At 53.0% G+C, this 20493-nt stretch overlaps 1 protein-coding gene across 7 annotated transcripts in view; it reads left to right on the top strand.

Moving 5' to 3' along the window:
• The window catches only part of RERE (arginine-glutamic acid dipeptide repeats), a 173832-nt gene extending 160420 nt beyond the window's left edge, over nt 1-13412 (top strand). For 5 of the 7 annotated variants that reach the window (XM_063417488.1, XM_063417489.1, XM_063417490.1 and 2 more), the window contains 10 exons: nt 1267-1359; nt 2076-2275; nt 3839-4000; nt 5117-5230; nt 5883-7249; nt 7465-7687; nt 8131-8854; nt 9333-9479; nt 9656-9836; nt 10514-13412. In XM_063417488.1, coding sequence (XP_063273558.1) covers nt 1267-1359; nt 2076-2275; nt 3839-4000; nt 5117-5230; nt 5883-7249; nt 7465-7687; nt 8131-8854; nt 9333-9479; nt 9656-9836; nt 10514-10547 — 3245 coding nt within the window. In that variant the 3' untranslated portion in view covers nt 10548-13412. The remainder of the gene's footprint in view (nt 1-1266; nt 1360-2075; nt 2276-3838; nt 4001-5116; nt 5231-5882; nt 7250-7464; nt 7688-8130; nt 8855-9332; nt 9480-9655; nt 9837-10513) is intronic. The other 2 variants (XM_063417493.1, XM_063417492.1) reach the window with 2 other exon arrangements.
• The last annotated feature ends 7081 nt before the right edge of the window (nt 13413-20493 follow it).

Below are 20493 nucleotides of genomic sequence, written 5' to 3'. Positions count from 1 at the left end.
GTGAGAAGCTGCACTCCACGGCTCAATCCCAGCTCAGCGTGTGGGAGCTTGTGGCTGGCAGGACCCATCCTTATGGGCCCGACTGCAGGATGAGAATAAAAACTCATTTAGCAAAAGAAAGCAAGTGCTAGGCTGGGGTCAGCTCTGCAGTCAGGGTTTGAACACCTGCAAGTATTAATGTAGGAATTACAGCAGTGGTAGCTATTAAATGTAACCCTGTGTTAATTTGAAGGGTAACGAGTTGCTGACAAATGCTGATGGCAAATACTGGAGAACCTGTAAGCTTTAATCCGTAAACTGTAACCTGCATGTACAAAACTCCTCTTGGAGCCTTTAGAAAAACTGTTCCTGCATCAAGGACTGCTCTTCTAATTAAAGATTCGAACAGAAGCCAGAGGGCTTCCTGCTTCTGCCAAATTATAGCCCTGTTATGTTGTGAATTGATAGTGGTGGGACTAGAAAAATGCAGTGCTTTCCAAAGGGAAATACTTACTTCTGAGGTGTTTAGAAGGTAAGATACAGATTTTGTGATGTCTGCATATTTTCAGTGGTTTAGATGCTGCTTTTGAGCTCACAGAGCTGTAATCAGCTAATTTTTCACAAAGGAAAGGGACCCTTTGCATATCCTCTTCTTCTTCTAAACACGACGTTTTTGCAGTGTGGGTTTGCTACAGGTAAAAACTTTGAGCCCTGCAGTAAGGACAGGAGAGCTGGTGTTAATTATCCTTTAGTGCCTCTCACCCAGAAGAATCACAAAATGTTTTTCAAGCAGCTCCATTGTATGTAAGGATTGATTCCTCCACCACAAACATCTCTACTGCTGGGTAACAAAATAAAAACCAGAAAGCCACTAACAGGACCTGTTGATGGAATCTTATAGGTTTTAAATACAGAATATTTGATTTTAAATTTGACCAGAGTCCACCGATAAACCCCTTCTCTCTTGAAATTTGTGGGTTTGGTTTGGAACACAGCCTCTTGCACTCAGCATGGATGGCATTGGAGTGACAGCTTCCCTGGAAATGTACCGTGTGCTGAATCTGGGGTTGTATCCCTTGGCACATTCCTGGAGTCCTCCTTTAACCTGCAGAGGGATGAGGTCTGGATTTGCTCAGTTTGAAAAATCAGAAATAATGGCTGTGCAAGGCAGGGTGGGCTCAGGGAGTCACGATCTATTTTACTTAATGCTTATTTTAGCCAAGTAGGAGGAAATAGAAAATCCTGCTGAGTGTTTATTTTCCATTTTCCTCTTTCTCCCACCCTCAGTGGACCTGAGCTCGGCCAGTGAAGATGACTTTGACAGCGAGGACAGCGAGCAGGAGCTGAAGGGCTACGCCTGCCGCCACTGCTTCACCACCAGTACGTCCCAGTCCCTGCTGGTTTCTCCCCTCCCTGCTGGGGGAGCAGCTCCTGTGCTGCTACAGCTGCTCACAGCAGCGTGGGGGTGAATCAGCTAAAATATGCAGCGTTCCTAACAGAGTTAATCAGGCTGTGCCATTGCAAATTAATACTGCGGCGACAAAGGAGAACCCTGAGGTAGACATTTAGACAGGAATAAATCTGCATAATCCATAATCTATGTAATCAATTTGTGACATAATGAATCAGTGCTGGGCTGTGCCTGTCACACACAGAACCTCCTGATGCTGCACCAAACCTCCTGCATCAGCCCCGTTCTGTGGCTGTCGCTGAGGGTTGCCTGGTCCTGGGGCATTTGCAGATGCAGGTGGGAGCCCCGGATTGGGGAAGGAAATAAGAGGTTCAGAGCTCATTTCTCTTGCAGAAACCACAGCTTTAGAGAACAACAGCTGCTTGTTAGCTCCCAGGTAGAGCAGATAAGGCTTCTTTCTGTGCCTCAAAACTGTAGTTTCTTAAACAACCAACCACAGTTTGTAAACTGAATATTGAGGATGCACACTGGGACAGGACAAACTTTTCCAGAACCTTCTCCAACTTTGTAACCCATAGAAAAGCAGCTGTTTTTGTAGCTGTACCTTTTTTTAACCATTCCCTGTGTTTGTGCCGGGGCTGGGGTGCCCTGTGAGTTGCTGAGCTGTCGCTTTCCCTGCCCCAAGCCTCCAAGGACTGGCACCACGGCGGCCGGGAGAACATCCTGCTGTGCACGGACTGCCGGATCCACTTCAAGAAGTACGGGGAGCTGCCGCCCATCGAGAAGCCCGTGGACCCCCCGCCCTTTATGTTCAAGCCCGTGAAAGAGGAGGACGATGGCCTCAGTGGGAAGCATAGCATGAGGACACGGCGGAGTCGAGGCTCGGTGCGTTTCACCCTCTTTGATGCAGGGGGTAAAAGGAGCCAGAGCCTGCACTGTGCCTGTTTGCCATGGGCTGTGCCAGCTCCTCCTGCTGCATTTGTGTGTGCCAGGGGAGCTTTGCTGAGGCCGAGGCTTGCTCTGGAGAAAGGAAATGGAATGTCCCTGCAGGCTGTGTTATTTCTCTGTAATGACTGGCAGTGGGCTGTCAGTAAGGGGGCATTGACAGGGCATTACAGATGCTGTGCTAGCACATGTCCTCCTTCCAGCTGCATCCTGTCAGAGGTACGCCCTAGGGAGGAGTTTAAAAAAATCAGATGCTGTTCATTTGGTGTCCTCGTGTTTCTGGAGCTGCAGTCTCTTCCCTACAGAGAGCTCTGCTTTGCCTCTGTGCTCTGAGTTGTTACTCGGGTGGGGCACAGGAGCCTTCCTGGGAGCGTGGCACTTGTGAGGGCTCCTGCAGCAGCTCTGGGTGGTTTATCCTGGAGTTGAGTGTAGCTGATGGAAAGCAGCAGACAGATTTCTTTCCTTGCCGTCCCCTCTCCATCTTCCTGAACAGGATGATGTGACCACTGATTCTAAATACCTCATGAGGCTCCACTCTCAGGGAGTGTTGGCTCCATTGCTTCTTTGGTAGCCAGTCCTCCACAAAACTGCCAAAATGGCAGGGAAACAGCATTCACTATTGAAACGTGCTCTGCTGACCCCTTACTGCACAGCAGGAGCAGTACTGGGGGTTAGACCTGGGCCTTGACTGCCAGCAGATGGAGTGTTTTTAATGGAACGTGGGGGTCCTCTCCTGCCTCACGCACCCGTGTGTGTGCTGTGTATTGGAACACCTTCCTAAATGCCATTTCTAACAGACACTGCTAATTAAATAATCAGCACTTAACATTTGTGAGTAGACAGATGAAGGATTTGCCTCCTTTCACACTGGAGTCCAGCTGAGCTTTTGAAGGAAGAAGTGTCACAGGGTGGAATGCCCCGGGTTGTTGCTCCCAGGCTGTGCCAGGCTGTGCCAGGCAGTGCCAGGCAGTGCCAGGGCTGTGCCAGGGCTGTGCCAGGGCTGTGCCAGGGCTGTGCCAGGCTGTGCCAGGGCTGTGCCAGGGCTGTGCAGGGCTGTGCCAGGGCTGTGCCAGGGCTGTGCCAGGGCTGGGCCAGGCTGTGCCAGGGCTGTGCCAGGGCTGGGCCAGGCTGTGCCGGGGCTGTGCCGGGGCTGTGCCGGGGCTGTGCCGGGGCTGTGCAGGGGCTGTGCCAGGGCTGTGCAGGGCTGTGCCAGGGCTGTGCCAGGGCTGTGCAGGGCTGTGCCGGGGCTGTGCCGGGGCTGTGCCAGGGCTGTGCCAGGCTGTGCCAGGGCTGTGCCAGGGCTGTGCCAGGCTGTGCCAGGCTGTGCCAGGGCTGTGCCGGGCTGTGCCAGGGCTGTGCCAGGCTGTGCCAGGGCTGTGCCAGGGCTGTGCCAGGCTGTGCCAGGGCTGTGCCAGGGCTGTGCCAGGCTGTGCCAGGCTGTGCCAGGGCTGTGCAGGGCGCCCCGGGAGGCTGGGCAGTGCTGAGCCGGGTGTGTTTCCCCAGATGTCGACCCTACGCAGTGGCAGGAAGAAGCAGGCAGCCAGCCCCGATGGGCGCGCCTCGCCCATCGCCGAGGACGTGCGCTCCAGCGGCCGCAACTCGCCCAGCGCCGCCAGCACCTCCAGCAACGACAGCAAGGCCGAGCCCGTGAAGAAATCCACCAAGGTAAACCCTCCTGAGGCCTCGGGGCAGGTACAGCACCTGCAGGAGCCGGGGAACCTCTCCCTGACCTGAAAAACCCTGTGAGAGTGGATGAGGCACAGCGGGAGTGGTGCAGTCCAGAGCTGCCTTGTGCCTGGCCAGGGATGGCAGTGATCAAACCACCCCAGCAGCCCCACAAAACCTCTCTGCTCTCACAGTGGAGTAATCCCTCCATTTCGGATGCAAATGCAAGCATTAGGCTCAGGGGAGTAATGCAGATCAGAAATGCTGTATTTAAGACAAGTCGACAGTTTGGGGGATTTTTTGTAAGTAGTACTTAATCTTTGTTTACAAAGGAGTATGAGCATTTAGTAATTGAGTCTGCTTCTGCTACTGTTTTTCTGGAGGTGTATTTGCTTGATTGTTCAGAGCAAGCTGACAGTTGAGTCTGTTCAAATGAATTAAGTGCCTTTCCAGGAGAGTTCCAAAGAAACAAAGCCACATGAAGCAGGAAGGCTTACCATTAAGCAGTGTGAATTGAGAAGTAGCAAATTAAAAATAAATATTACCAAAAAAAAAGTCAAAATGAGTATGGAGCAAGTTTTCACATTATAAAACTGAAAACTTGGCAGAATTTAAAGTTAGGTAATTATGTGATGCACAGAGCTTTTCCAGGCCATGGGAGAAGGTAGTAATCTCAGAACAGCTATTCACTGTTGGCCCTGTATTTGAGGGGATCTAAAAATATTCCTCTCAAAATATCAAGGGTAGAGCAAGACTTTAATGTAGCAGAAAGAGGTTTATCCTGTCTCCTGCAGGAATTGTGGCTCCATCCTGCACCAGGTAATAACTGGTGTTGGTCTCTGTTAGAAGGGTAACCTGGGCCAGTTGTTCTCCTGTGAGTTCCTGATGGACTTGGTCCTGCCCAGCTCTGTTTAAAATATGTGAGGAGTGCTTTATGCACTTCTCCTTTTCCCTGCTAGTTTAATGTGTACTGATTGCTCTTAAATCCTGACTGTGTCAACTCCTGAGTTCTGCTGCTCCTTAACTTGTGTTAAATAGGGTGGCACTGGCCTACCCTCAACTCACTTTTGCATTTACACCACTGGTTACTGTTGTGTTCTGCTTCCTTTGTGGCAGAAGATAAAAGAAGAGGTGTCCTCTCCTCTCAAGAACTCCAAGAGGCAGCGGGAAAAGGCAGCATCTGACACGGAAGAACCTGACAGGTCCAATGCCAAAAAATCCAAAACTCAAGTGAGTCCCACAGAGGAGTATTTGCTCTTAGGAGAATGGTTTGAGGTGGGGAGGGGGTGCAAATCTGGTAACAAACCAAGAACATTAAATCAATTTAAGCCACAGCAAATTGTAACTTAATCTGTGGCTGGAAAGCGACCAATGTTATAATGTGTTCCTTCTGCTGAAAACAGTGGAGTGATACGAGGTAGGTCCAGGAGTTGGGTTTTTTCTTTAATATTAATATCAACCATGTAGGAGTACACTGGATTGTTCTCCACTCCTTTCCTCCACTTTTTTTTTTAATTTAAATTTGGGGTTTTGTCTTCTGTGACAAGTTAGAAGACCTCCACTGGAGTTGTCACAAGACAGGTCTTTTCCACTGCTGTCACCCTCACAGTGAAGAAGGGTTGTGCATTGTTCAGCAGGACCCCTGCTGTATTTCAGTTTGTTCCTGTTCCTGTTGATCCTTCCCGTGCAGGGATCCTGGGTCTGCTGTCTCTGCACTGCCCTTGGTTCTTTGTGTTCCTGTGCTGGTTGAGGCCCTGTGAGGTTCAGAGGGGACCTGCAGCTGTGTCTGCACACTCGTGTGACAGACCCTGTCCTGTGGCACACCGGGAATCCCTGGTGTGCTTTTCCCGGGCACAGAGGTCACTGCTGCCTCTCCCCACAGGAGATCAGCAGGCCCAACTCCCCCTCGGAGGGGGAGGGCGAAGGCGAGAGCTCCGACAGCCGCAGCGTCAACGACGAGGGCAGCAGCGACCCCAAGGACATCGACCAGGACAACCGCAGCACGTCCCCCAGCATCCCCAGCCCCCAGGACAATGAGAGCGACTCGGATTCCTCTGCTCAGCAGCAAGTGCTGCAGGCGCAGCCCCAGGCACTGCAGGCCCCGAGCAGCTCTGCCCAGGCCGCCGCTCCCACCCCGCCGGTGCCGGCGGCGCTGCCGGCGCTGCCGCCCGCCTCCAGCGCCGCGCCGGCCCCCGCGCAGGCGTCCCCGCCGGCGGCGCAGCCCTCGGGCCAGCCCCAGCCCCCCGGCCCCCACTCGCACATCCAGCAGGCCCCCGCGCTGCACCCGCAGAGGCTCCCGTCCCCCCACCCTCCCCTGCAGCCGCTGAGCGTGTCCCAGAGCCAGCCCCCGGCGGCCGCGGCGCAGCCCCACGCGCAGCCCGCGCTGCACGGCCCGGCCCAGCCCGCCCCTCACGGCCTGCAGGCGCAGCCGCTGCTGCCGCACGCCGGCGCTGCCCAGCCCTTCTCCCTGCCCGCGCAGTCGGCGCAGTCTCAGGTGCCCCTCCAGACACAAGCCCCGTCCCACTCGCACTCGGGCCTGCAGGTGACGCAGCCCGTGCTGCCCGGCAGCGCCTCGCTGCAGCAGGCGCAGCCCCCGCGCGAGCAGCCGCTGCCCCCGGCCCCCATGGCCATGCCTCACATCAAACCTCCCCCCACCACCCCCATCCCGCAGCTCCCCACTGCTCCGGCCCACAAGCACCCTCCCCATCTCTCGGGGCCGTCCCCGTTCTCCATGAACTCCAACTTGCCCCCGCCGCCCGCCCTGAAGCCTCTGAGCTCGCTCTCCACTCACCACCCTCCATCCGCGCACCCTCCTCCCCTGCAGCTGATGCCTCAGAGCCAGCCCCTGCAGTCCTCGCCAGCGCAGCCTCCTGTTCTGACCCAGAGCCAGAGCCTTCCCCCTCCCGCCACTCACCCCCCGGCCGGACTGCACCAGGTTTCCTCGCAGCCCCCGTTCTCCCAGCACCCCTTTGTGCCCGGGGGCCCCCCTTCCATCACGCCTCCTTCGTGCCCCTCCACTTCCACGCCGCCCGCCGTGCCTGGCATCCCTCTCCAGACCCCCATCTCCACGTCAGCGGCTTCTAGTGGGACGGTGCCCGTGGTGACAGCCTGCACGCTGCCACCCATCCAGATCAAGGAGGAGGCCCCAGACGAAGCTGAGGAGCCGGAGAGCCCTCCCCCTCCACCCCGCAGTCCCTCCCCAGAGCCCACCGTGGTGGATATCCCGAGTCACGCCAGTCAGTCAGCCAGGTATGGAGCTTTCCCTGTGCTCTGCTTTCCCTGTTTGTATCCTCTGCCGTCTATGGACCAGTATGGTGCAGTTAATTTTCTCCTGCCTTTCTGGGAAGCTGGTAGTGTTTTATCCAAGTGTAGAATGATATTTTTTAGTTTGGACGTACAGCTCTCAAACCCCACACTCTTGCACCTTTCCCAGGGCTGAGCTCCCTCTCTTGTGTTCCTTTCAGGTTCTATAAGCACCTGGACCGTGGCTACAATTCCTGCTCCAGGGCAGACCTGTACTTCATGCCTCTGGCAGGATCCAAACTGGCCAAGAAGAGAGAAGAAGCCATCGAAAAGGCCAAAAGGGAAGCGGAGCAGAAAGCCAGGGAAGAGAGGGAAAGAGAAAAAGAAAAAGAGAAGGAAAGAGAGAGGGAGCGTGAGCGTGAGAGAGAAGCGGAAAGAGCTGCGGTAGGTCCAGTTCTGGCCTGGAGCTGGGTAAGGGCATTGATAGCTGCATCTGGCCTGGATGATGCCTGCAGGAGGCAGATCCCCAGGAGCACTTTAATCCTGTCAGAGGTCTGTGAGTGTGGAGCTGTGTGTATGGACTGAAATCCAGCCCGCTCTGAGCACCTCCTGACCTGCCTGTCTTAAAGGAAACTGAGAGTTTCTGCCCCTGGTCTGGTTCTGTGGGAAGCCAGAGCAGCTGGGGAGAGCAAGGCCAGGTGTTGCCATTTACCTTGCAGTGGGAGAGCTGTGTGCAGATACAGGGAATGCCTTTGTGTCCCTTGCACTGCTGTGCAGGCACACGAGCGCTGTCTCCTGGAAAGGGGCTGGAGGCAGGGGAGGGGTGTGTGTGGCCGAGGCGCCCTGAGCTCCGTGCTGACCTGAGGCTCTCTCCCCGTTGTGTGCAGCAGAAGGTGTCCAGCTCCTCGCACGAGGGCCGTCTGGGCGAGTCCCAGCTCAGCGGGCCGGCCCACATGAGGCCTTCCTTCGAGCCGCCCCCGACCACCATCGCGGCCGTGCCCCCCTACATCGGGCCGGACACGCCGGCGCTACGGACGCTGAGCGAGTACGCGCGGCCCCACGTCATGTCCCCGACCAACCGCAACCACCCCTTCTTCGTGCCCCTCAACCCCACGGACCCGCTGCTGGCCTACCACATGCCCGGCCTCTACAACGTGGACCCCACCATCCGCGAGCGGGAGCTGCGCGAGCGCGAGATCCGCGAGCGCGAGATCCGCGAGCGGGAGCTGCGCGAGAGGATGAAGCCCGGCTTCGAGGTGAAGCCCCCGGAGCTGGACGCGCTGCACCCCGCCACCAACCCCATGGAGCATTTCGCCAGGCACGGGGCACTGACTATCCCACCCACGGCGGGGCCTCACCCCTTCGCCTCCTTCCACCCGGGCCTGAACCCGCTGGAGAGGGAGAGACTGGCGCTGGCGGGGCCGCAGCTGCGGCCGGAGATGAGCTACCCGGACAGGCTGGCGGCCGAGCGCATCCACGCCGAGCGCATGGCCTCGCTCACCAACGACCCCCTGGCGCGGCTGCAGATGTTCAACGTCACCCCCCACCACCACCAACACTCACACATACACTCGCATCTACACCTACACCAGCAGGACCCCCTACACCAAGGTGAGCCCCGGGAGCTTCCGCAGGGAACAGCCCGGAATGGCCCCACGCTGACCCTGGAACTCAAATAGCAAATCCCCTGTCTTCGTGTCCGTGGTGTGGTTCTGTGCAAGGCTGTCAAAACTAAAATGCAGTTACTTCTTGTGGGAGTGATGCAGGGTGGTAACACCACAGTGATCTTCCTTCAGAGTCTCACTGAAATGTTTGCTGGTTTGTTGTGGGTTGGTTTTTTGAGTACTGCTGGCCTAGAGCCAGGTTCAAACACAGGGAGGGGCTCTTGGGTGGTTCCTGCTCCAAGTGGCTCTGCTGGTGCTCGAGGCTCTTCTAAGCCCTGTCTCCTTAGACTGGGGATGAGCAGGGGGTAAAATGAGCCCACGTTTCTGCTGTGCACAGCTGAGGGAAGCGTTCTGGCCTTGTTCCATCCCTGGTGGTTCCTCTGCAGTGCCCAGGCAGCTGATGGATGCTCTCTCTCCTCTCTCAGGCTCAGCAGGACCTGTCCATCCACTGGTGGATCCTTTAGCAGCTGGACCCCACCTGGCACGTTTTCCCTACCCACCTGGGACCATCCCCAACCCACTGCTAGGGCAGCCACCTCACGAGCATGAAATGCTCCGACATCCAGTCTTTGGTGAGAGCATTTTCTGGTCCTTTGCAGGGGCTGGTTTTGATTTGAAATGTCATCTTTTCCTGGGGGCTTCATCATTCCTCAGTGGGGGGAGTGGAGCTGTGACTTTGGGTGGTTGTGGTGGTTTGTTGTGATGAACAAGGAGCAAACAAGGGTGTAAAAGTGTCCCTGTCCCCCAGGTACTCCCTACCCTCGGGATCTGCCTGGTGCCATTCCACCCCCCATGTCAGCAGCCCACCAGCTGCAGGCCATGCACGCCCAGTCCGCAGAGCTGCAGAGACTGGCAATGGAGCAGCAGTGGTTGCACGGGCACCCTCACATGCACGGTGGGCACCTACCCAGTCAGGAAGATTATTACAGGTGAGACTGCACTGAAGGCTTTTCGGGCCTGGCAATTGCATCGTATTTTTCCACATCCCTTCTGTTTTCCCTCTGAATTTTTGCCTCTCTCTGTGTGCTGAGCCCTGATGGAGATGCAGGTGAAGCTGTGGAGACCTGGTTTGGGCAGAGGGGAGGTCAGGTCCAGATTACTGGCACAGGATGAGAGCAGTTGAGTCTCCCATGCAGAATCTCCTCTGATTGGGGTTCTCATTGGGATATTCGGTGCAATTGCTGCTTCCACAGCTCTTGCTCTTCCTTGAGAACAGCAGAGGAGGGTGGGCAGAGCTTTGTGAGGAACAGGGAGGAATTCAGTGACTCCTGAGGAATGACTGAGGGCAGTAGGAGGTCTGAGAACAGCAGGGCTCCAGCAGTGCATGCTGAGAATGCCTGGAGGAGTCCCGGGGCTGTTTCTCCCGGGGATGCTCTGTGGGGGTGACACTGGAGGGGTCCTCTGGCCTGCCTGTGACAGCAGCGTGGTGCCAGGCTGGCAGTGAGTGCCACCTGTGCCATCTGCAGAGCTGGCACTGGGGTACCTGTGCTGGGACAGCTCAGAGCTCTCAGCCTGCAGCCCCTGCAGGGGTGAGCAGGAGGGCAGAGCTGCCTCTGTGTCTGACACCTCCTTTGTTGTGTTAAAATGAGTTTTCTTTCTCTTGCAGTCGACTGAAAAAAGAAGGGGACAAACAGTTGTAATAAATTATTTATTTGTAACGCTGGCTATGGAAACCCCAGTCCTTGGGAAGGAGTGGAACATTTTTACATACAAGAAGAGCTACAAAAGGAAAAGAATATCTTATAAAGATTTCTTTATATATTTAAAACAGAAGCAACCACCCAACAAGTAGAGACTTATCAGCGTAGTGTTCATTTGTAGAGAAGATTTCTCAAGACTGGTGTGGGTCTCCCTGCATGAAAACGTATTCAGAAGCCTATTGGAAATACAGGACTGTGTGGAATATTCAGAGAACTTCCTGCAATCTTGGGGTTTTTGTTTTTCTTTTCTTTTCTTACTAGTTTGTTTTCAGTAGGTGCTAGAATCAGGTTCACAACACAAGTCACTGTGCGTGAAGGGACACTCAATGCATCTATAGGTAATGAAAAAAACCCAAGGATTGCAAGTAGGTGACATAACAAGCTCTGAATCCAAGTGCTATAATAATAAAAAAATCTACTTTTATTTTAATACATTGTAGGAAATCTTCATAATTTTAAAGAGAGCTCAGTTCTGCAGCATGGCTTTTTAAGTCTGTAAATAACTTTTTTTGGGTAGAGGGGAGAAACAAAACAAAACAAACTCCAGAAACGTTTATCTTGATTTTCAGTAACATCACAAATTGTGAATTCCTACCTGGTATTGACAGAATACAGAGTTGATTTTTTAATAAAAAATATATATATAATTATCCCTTTAATTAAAGGGAATGATGGGTATCAATAATTTCAAATGGGTAAAAGCTTGAAATTTGGTTTGATATCAACAATAAGCATTAAAGGGATTTGCAGGGATAATGTTGCAAATGACTGTTTCTGTTCTTGGTTTTTTGGTTGGTTTGGTTGTTTGGGGGTTTTTGTTCGTGTCCCATCTCTCTGTTCTGCAGCTGATTTTGTTGAGTTGGGTTTCTCAGCAGCTCCGATGTCCCTTGGACCCGGCTGGCCCTTTTGATGCCACCTTCAACAGTTCATTTTCAGTGTGGCCATAAAACACTTCTTTCCTGTGACCTTTTGAAACTTAACCTAGCTCCATTGGGTTTAGACTTTGGGCAGAAAGTTCAGAGAAATAATCTGTTCTAAAAATCTCTTTTTAAAGATGTTCCATGGCTCAGACTAGTGCAGCCAGAATTTTGTATGCACGTGCATACTTTGGGGGACAGGCTTTTCCTGGCCTCCTGTTTGATAAGTTCTTAAGAAAAGTGAACTGGGCAACTTAGTGTTCATTAAGTTGTGTTGCAAAGACCAGTATGTTTTTCTCTTTGAGTGTTTTAAGTTTGGGGTTTTATAAGCAAAAGCTGTTGTGTCCCTCAGGAGCTGACTGCTCTGGGATGAGCGGGATCCGTGGACAGGGACATTTACTGTCCCCAAGCCCTCAGTCCCTGCAGGGTGACTCCTGTTGGCTGCTTCCCACCAGGCTGGGAGAGGAGAGGAATGCACAGAGAGCATTCATGGAGACAGCTCTGCTTACAAGGCAGATTTTCAGAGTTCTTTCCCCAGTTTTGCCACAGTTTTTCTTTGCTGGAGCAGAGGGTGATGTGACCAATGGACATCTGGACCTGCTGGTCATTTTTTGTGCTGGTGCACAACTGCCCCTGTTCTCTCTCTCCACTCACGAGTGCTCTCTCTGCTGTGTAGCCTGTTCAGTGTGATGGTTGTGTCCTAGGACTGTGTGAGCCACTCTGATAAAGTTGTAGTTAATCCACTGCAGGCACAGTGCTCGTCCCCTCCTGCTGCTCAGCCAGAGCTGCTGCAGACAATTCACAGTTAAAGTGTTCTAGGCCCGTAGAGGTGAGAGCAGAGGTGAGAGCGGGGGATTTTGAGCTGCTTTTCCCCTTTTCCTGTGCTCCAGTGCAGATGTCTCAGTGCTGCAGCCCTGCAGTTCCAGCAGTCCTGCTGTGTTGGGGTGAAGGTGTTGGGAGGGCAGGTTGTGTTTCTGAGGGGGGAATCACGAGGTCAGAACTGAGGGAGGGAAGTCCTTGTGCACTGCTGTGGGCAGGGATGGGGTGGAAAGGTTTCCTTATGGAACAGGGATTGGTTTTGCTCATGGCAGAGCAGCCAGGAGGATGGGCCTGCTCAGCAGAGATGCCTCAGTTTGCTTTAAAGGTCTCACCAGGCACATTTCAGTTCAAACTCTCTCCTCCTTTTGTTTTACCATGTGGAACTGGGGAGTTTGGGAGAGTTCAGCCACTTCAGCCATTTCTTTGACCCTTTTCTTGCTGTTTTTTAGACACAGTTCTTCAGAAAAAGGAAAAGCTAATTCCCTCTAGTGTTCTTCTCTGTATTCCTTATTTTCCAGCTGAAGTTGCAGTCTGTTCTAAAGCTGTTCATTGATATTTTTTTTTCACAGGAGAGCATTCTAATAATTTATGCGAGCTTTTTTGTTCACATCATTCAGCAAATAAGCACTGAAATTCTTCCACTTTAGCCCAGTGATTAACTACAACTTTACCTGCCGTGGCTTCTGAAGCCATCTCGGTGTTCGATGCCCTGTTAAAAAACAACCGAGACCTTTTGATTTTCTTTCAAGAAATCTCTCTTTTATTTTTCCTCTGTTCCAAAAGTTTATTTTTAAATTTTGCTTTAGTGTTTTTGAAACGTCTCTCTTGTTCTATGTCGTCATGGTTGAGCTTGTTTCACTGCACCGTTAAAGCAGAGTGTACATTCTGACTGCTACATTTATATATATCTTGAAGCTTAATGTATATATGAGTAGTTTGCCATGGGATAACACAGTGTAAACAGAGTAGAAACCCAGAAATCGTGACTTCTGTGTTCTCTCCATTTGAGTATTTTGTAATTTTTTTGAAATATTTGTGGACATAAATAAAACCAAGCTACACTACAGCAGCCAGGTTTTGCCTGCAAGTGAAATGTGTCTCTTGATTGTTGTTAGTGGGAGAGGAGCTACTTCCACCTGGGATAATGTGGGGTGCTGGCGTGGCCACCTTGTCTGGTTCAAACCTGTCTTTTCTTGGCTTTATTTTTTCCCTCTTGGAGATAATTTTGGTTTTAATGCACAGTACACAAAGACCAACATCACGTCCAGTTCTGGTTCTGCACCCTTGAGTCACATTGCTGCTCTGCTGCTCAATTCTCACTCTGTGTACCCCAGGAGCTGCATTTTTGGGAATCGTTTTTTCCTGAGAGATGTTATTTGTGCCAGCAGAGTTGTGTTGAACACAACTGACCCAGAGCTGGCAAGAGCCACCTTCCAAAGGCGAATTGCAGAGAGGGAGATGCTCAGTAACTCATTGTCTGCTCATTGTCTTCTGTAAAGCTGAAATTTGCCTCTGAATTCCATCACGTTGTGTTTGTGTCCGCTGTGGTGACTCACAGGGCAGTGTGAGTGTGACAGGTGAGCATCAGCACCTCCCAAACCAGGGAAGCGCTGCCTGGCACGGAGAACTTTGCAGAGCCAATTGTTCTGCGCAGAAGGGAAGGTCTGGTCTGGTTGTGCTGTGTGATTTATCAGAAATGGATGCTTTGGCTCCATTCAGGGTAATTGCTGCTCTGAGCACAGGGACAGGAGCGCGCTCGGGGCAGGCAGACAGGGCTTCGTGACAAATGCCATGAGAGGCTGCTCTGTTTGCACCCCGTGGCATTTTACAAGGGGAAGGTCAGCGCTTGTCTGCTGGAAATGGCTTCTGAAAGGGCCTTTTCCCAGCCTGCGCTATTTATTTCGACATTTCTTTTTTAATTCCTTGTGCTCAGTGTAGAAGGTGAGCGAGCTCAGGCTGCCCATTCTGCTTAACAGGTTCTGAGATTCCAGATGTAAAATGAAGAATTCCGCAGGGACAGGGCTGGAGAGGATTTCACCGCTGGATAAACGGAACAGTGCGGCCACTGACCGGAGGGGGCGGGGCTAAACACCGGAGGGGGCGGGGTCAAACACCTGAGGGGGCGGGGCTAAACACCTGAGGGGGCGGGACCGGCACATGAGGGGGCGGGGCCGGCACCTGAGGGGGCGGGGCTAAACACCTGAGGGGGCGGGGTCAGCACCTGAGGGGGCGGGGTCAAACACATGAGGGGCGGGGCCGGCACCTGAGGGGGCGGGGGGAAACACATGAGGGGGCGGGGCCAAACACATGAGGGGGCGGGGGGAAACACCTGGGGGCGGGGTCAAACACATGAGGGGGCGGGGTCAAACACATGAGGGGGCGGGGCCGGCACCTGAGAGGCGGGGCTAAACACCTGAGGGGGCGGAGCGGCACCTGAGGGATTCCCGAAGGTTCTGGAAGAGCCGAGTGAAAGCCTCAGGTGAGGTCTTTTTCCTGCTGTGCTGGCAAAAGGTGACAGGAGGGCGGGAGGGGGATCTGGAGGCAGCCAAAGTGACCGTGGGGCTCCAGTCCCTCAGTGCTCCTCCATCCCACCTGCCCTGGTGTCCCTGTGTGCCCAGCCCAGCCCCTCAGCCAGGGGGTTTTGTCCTGTGTCCGTGTGGCTGCTCAGGTGCTCGTCCCTGTGTCCCCGGCAGGTGCTGCTGCACACAATCCCAGGTTTTGCCGTCCCTTGTGCTGCTGGGGTCAGGTGAGGCTGGGCCAGTGCCGGGTCTGTGCTGGGTCAGTCCCTGGGGTGGCTCCTCGCCCTCAGGGATCAGAGCAGCATCTGAAGGAGGGAAGAGCCTTTGGGGGGCCCTGCATGTCCACGGCAGCCTTTGCAATCTGCTGTGCTGCTCGTGCCCCTCTTTAATTAAAGCTGATTTTTCTCCTGGTGTTGACTTTGCAAAACCAAACTGGAGCAAAAGATAAAAGCAGCGTAATGCAAACCACAGCTCCCACGTGGACAATTTAGCCAGGTTATATTTTTTTTTTGTTCTTTGCAAATGCTGATCTCTGTAGAAGTGGTAACTTGGACCCTGCAAATTCAGCTACTCTTTCCCACTTTCTCCCTAGAGAAATAACCAGTGAAGCAATCTGGCAAAAAAAAAAAATTATCTGCATGAACTCTCAGAGGTTTTTACAAAACTGAATTCTAGGATGGTCACCTGTGGCACCTGAATGTTGGTGCAGAGCAGGTTTCTGACAACATGAGCGTGTCTTCCTTGGGCCTCATAAATGAGAGAAATGAGTCTTCACAATAAATATTGATCTGACCATTTTCTGGTCAAATGAGTAATGGGAAAGGCTTGGGAAAAGACACCATAAAAGATAGCATTTAATGAGTGGAGGTCACTTGGCAGGTAGGAGTCACATCCAGGACAGGATTTGACTGTTTCACACATTTCAGGTTTTTGAAGTCAGAGTATGCAAATTTCAGGACATTAAGTCAAGCCCAGTTTCATGGTAAACACAAGTAATTTTGCTGTTTATTAATATTAATGCAGTAGTGTGCTTTCCCAAGACCAAGGCACCCTTGGGTAGCTCAGGAGTGCAGCTGTCAAAGATGTGGAAAGATTGAAGTGATTGGTGCTGTTGCCTGTTCTGTTACTCTGAGTGACTTTGTTGTGTCCTTCCAGTTTCTGAATCCTGCTGCAACTCCGTTTCACCATTTGTTAGCTCTTTAAATATTTGTCCTGTGTCCTTACCTGTGGCAATGTCAGCAGGAAGGAGGGTTCTCTGCAGAGGTGCTGCTTGTGAACCCTCCTGTGGCTGCCGGGCTGAGCTCCCTGCCCAGGGAGGGAAATCAGGATAAATTGATGGGCTGGCCTTGGGAAACAGCTGCTGTGATGCCAGTGGAGTTGTATTTCTCTCTGCCTGAGGTCTTGGTTCTGCTGGAACAGACTCAGTCAGCTCTGGAGGATGGAGAGTCCTCTGGCCTTGCAGCTTGTTGGGGTGAACCCCAGTTGCAAGGTCTGGGCAGTTACGAGGGATCTGCTGCTCTGCCCTGGTGACGTGGCTGAATTGGAGCTTCCAAAACACCCTTGGTGGGTTCTTCCTTCCTCTAAGTTGGATTGTTTTAGTGTCATCCAGCTCCTTCCCTCTAGTTCATTCCTTCACGGCTTAATGCTCTTTATGGAGTGGCAAATCAAATGGCCATCAGTAGCAGTGTTTTAAATAAAATGGGCACGAGCAGCAGAGTTTGAGAAGTGCCAGAGGACACTCAGCAGCACGGGAGTAAAGGAACACACCGTGATGGCACCACTCTGCTCTCACATTCCTTTGCTGCAGATTGTGTGATTCCAGACTGCAACATTCCGTGATTGCAGAAACAAATTCTCCCTTTTCCTTCTGTGTTACTTAAAGCCAAGCTCCTTGGCTTCACTGATTTCTCCTGGAGACGGTACCCAGGGCCAGAAACTGTTGGGAGGTGTTGTGACAGAAATGCCTTCATCTAAATGTAAATGTTGCTGCCCTGCCTCGGGCTGCCTTGGAGAGGCTTTTTTTCTGTGGGAAGCAGCTACAGAGTAATGGTCCCGATCAATTTATTCGTGTCAATAAAAGGTCTTTTATATGCTTATTTGAAATGTATTGTTCTGGGCTGATAGGACCGCGTTTGTTTTCCAAGCAGGTGTGTCAGATGGAGTGAGAAATAGGGAGTGTAAAGGAGGAGAAGGAATCTGGAGGTGTGGCTGGGAGGAGCTCCAGTTCGGGATCTCGAGGGTGCCTCAACAGCGGGACACAAAGAGATAGGACAGAACTCCCGGTGCTCCTCCTGAGCCTGGGACAGGCTCGGATTGGGCTGGGGTGGAGCAAAGGAGTTCAACACAAAGTCCCTGACACAAACAGAGATTTTCTGAGTCACACAAGTGCAGTGTCTGTTTGTACATCTTGGATAAAGTCAGCTTGACATTCTCTAACTCCACCCCTCCTGTCTGCTGAAATGGGAAAGCAGGTAAGAGGGGCCACACCAAACTGCAAAACACAGCTTTTTAAACGTATTTTGTATTCCACATTAAAGTGTGAATACTGTATGTGCATCTCCTGCCTGCACCACCCATGAGCAGGGCTTTTTATGCCTGTATTTAATTTCCTTTTGACTTGAGCTTCAGTTTGGGGTAACCTGAGTGTGTTCTGGCAGCCAGAGGCTAATGGGCCTGGGCAGGTGCTGATGGCAATTCCAACTGCTCTGCCCATGGAGCTGGGTTGTGTAATCCTGCCTGCAGCTCCAGGCTTTTATTTCTCTCCAGTAGCAGCTTGGCATTCATGACAAATTACTTAATTGAGGGATAAATCCGTCCCCCAGGGCTGGGCGATGCCTCTGCCAATCTGTCCAGGTGCAGTTGGGCTCTGCCACCACTGCCAGGGCTGCTGGTGCTGCACCTTGGCTTCCCTGTGTACAGAACAGAGGTAAAGCTTCCTACTGGCTCTAAATTACAGTTTTGTTCTTTCAAAAGAGCTTTGAACAGGTGGATTTCCACCATTTATGTAACAGAGATGGAAGAGAACTTAGTAAAGGGTTTGAGAGCCTTGAATCCTGATGGCTCCAGGATTTGTACCTGCAGTGCCATCACTTCGGTGTGATTTGAACCGTGGCTGCTGGGGTTGGTTACACCTTCTGTTCTGTCCTGCAGCTCCGTGCTGTGCCTCTGGCCCCTGCAGCCCTGCAGGAGGCAGTGAGAGACGTGTCCTGACCCCAGCGTGGCCCACCACGAGCAGCTGGTTACAGCCCCACTGCTGCCTTCAGCTGGATCTGCCTGGACTCATGGAGGTGAGGTCTGTGTGAGACAAGAGCTCGTTTGTGCCACGGTCACACTGCTGCTCCCTGGGACAGCACAGAGCAGCAGCTGAGCCTGCGCTGTGACATTTGGAAAGCCACGGCCTGGGCTCGTCCTTCTCCCAGTATTGCTTGTTCTGCCCAAGCCTCTGTAATGGATCAGGTCTCTCACAAAGACATCTTTTATTGGCTCAGGAATGTTAAACAGGCATCGAGGCTCTGTCCTCAGAGCCTGCTGTGGGATTCCTCCTGTTTAATCAGCAGTCTAACGCTGTGCCAGTGCAGTGCCCTGCAAACTGCCCCGTGGGGTTTTGCCGGTGCCAGGCCCAGCTCTGGGCACTGCAGATCAGGCACTCCGTGTCTGCCTGGGCCCCAGGGCCGCCTGCCTGAGCTTTATTTACACTAGTGCAAATAAGGAAACACGAGCTGTTGGCTGATGGCCCTGGCGTGCATTCCTGTGCCAGCTGGGCTGCAGGGCTTGGCAAGGCTGCCTTCAGGAGGCCTCTGGCTACTGCACTGGCCTGGGCACTGGCCTGGGCACTGGCCTGGGCACTGACCTGGGCACTGACCTGGGCACTGTGACCTGGACACTGACCTGGGCACTGTGACCTCTGCACTGACCTGGGCACTGACCTGGGCACTGACCTGGGCACTGGCCTGGGCACTGGCCTGGGCACTGACCTGGGCACTGACCTGGACACTGACCTGGGCACTGACCTGGACACTGTGACCTGGACACTGACCTGGGCACTGTGACCTCTGCACTGACCTGGGCACTGACCTGGGCACTGACCTGGGCACTGACCTGGACACTGTGACCTGGACACTGTGACCTGGACACTGACCTGGGCACTGTGACCTCTGCACTGACCTGGGCACTGACCTGGGCACTGTGACCTCTGCACTGACCTGGGCATTGACCTGGACACTGTGACCTGGACACTGTGACCTGGACACTGACCTGGGCACTGTGACCTCTGCACTGACCTGGGCACTGACCTGGGCACTGTGACCTCTGCACTGACCTGGGCATTGACCTGGGCACTGTGACCTGGGCACTGGCCTGGGCACTGACCTGGGCACTGACCGTGCACACTGACCATGGCACTGACCATGGCACTGACCTGGGCACTGACCTGGGCACTGTGACCTGGGCACTGTGACCTGGGCACTGGCCCTGCACACTGACCATGGCACTGGCCGTGAGGGGCTCCCTCCCCGCTGCAGGGGTCCCCGGGCTCTTGTCCCTGTCCCTCGCGAGGCCCAGGTGCCATCGCAGGATTCGCCACAGGATGGCAGCAGATTCTCGGGAAAAAGGAATTCAACCCTCGAGCGTCTGTGTGCAGGTGTTAAAGCTCTCCCAGAGCTGCCTGAGTTGCCACAAGCTTCTCTGGTGCTTCTTCTGGTTAAATTTTATGTATTGCCCTGGAAATGAGCCTGGAAATACCTTCTTCGTGTATCCATATATAAGAACATCCACAGAATGTCCTCCTTTGAGCTGCCTTGCCTGTATTGACATGTGGGGATGGCCAAGCAATTCTTGTCTTTTTTAATGGCTGAGAAATGGCTGCTGTTAATTCTGTGTAATGATTGAGTTCACTGGGTGAAGTGCAGCTCTCTGTTCCCCCGTTTGAGCTCTCCTGTACTGTAAATACTTTTTTCAGTGTGAAAGTCTTTTCTGCCGTTCCTGATGTCCCTGGTCCAATGGCAATATTGATTTCTTCTGTGCACTGAACAAGATTTACTGCTGATTTTCTGGAGACATTTCCTTGGCCTACACTCTGTCATTCTTGCTTCCAGAACTGCCCTTTCATTTCACTTTTCCTGCAAGGCCCCCAACCACTATTAACTCCCCCCTCTGCATTCACAGCTTCACCTCACCTCCACTTTGGTTCAAAGATGCAAAAAAGAGAATTACCCATTAATTCCCCCCAGAAGGAACCCAAAGTCTGCAATTTCAGCTGGGTAAACTTCTTGCCAGTTGCAAAGGCAGAGACTTTGAGATCACCAGGGTTCAACCCTGAACCAGTAATCAGTGTTTGGAAATGGAGCAGAGGGAGGGAAGAGGAACAATTCCCCTCAGGTCTCTTTCTTTGTATTGCTTTTTCCATGTCAATATATAGGCTGTGCTTCCAGGGAAATGCAGGAATAATTCTGCTGATTCCTGGACTGTGGGTAAAATCCATCAGTTCAATGCCGTGGTCCCTGGGCAGTCCCATGGACACGGAATGCTGCCTGTGGCTGGCAGAGCACATCCCTGCTCTGCCTGCATCGTGTGCAGCCCCTGGAGAGACACCCGGGCTAATGAGGAACCGCTGGGGAGGCAGCCCCTGTCAGC

This window comes from Prinia subflava, chromosome 21, assembly GCF_021018805.1.
Source record: "Prinia subflava isolate CZ2003 ecotype Zambia chromosome 21, Cam_Psub_1.2, whole genome shotgun sequence".
NCBI lineage: Eukaryota > Metazoa > Chordata > Aves > Passeriformes > Cisticolidae > Prinia > Prinia subflava.
Note: the sequence above shows the minus strand (reverse complement) of the source record. Positions and strands in the feature narration are given on the sequence as shown.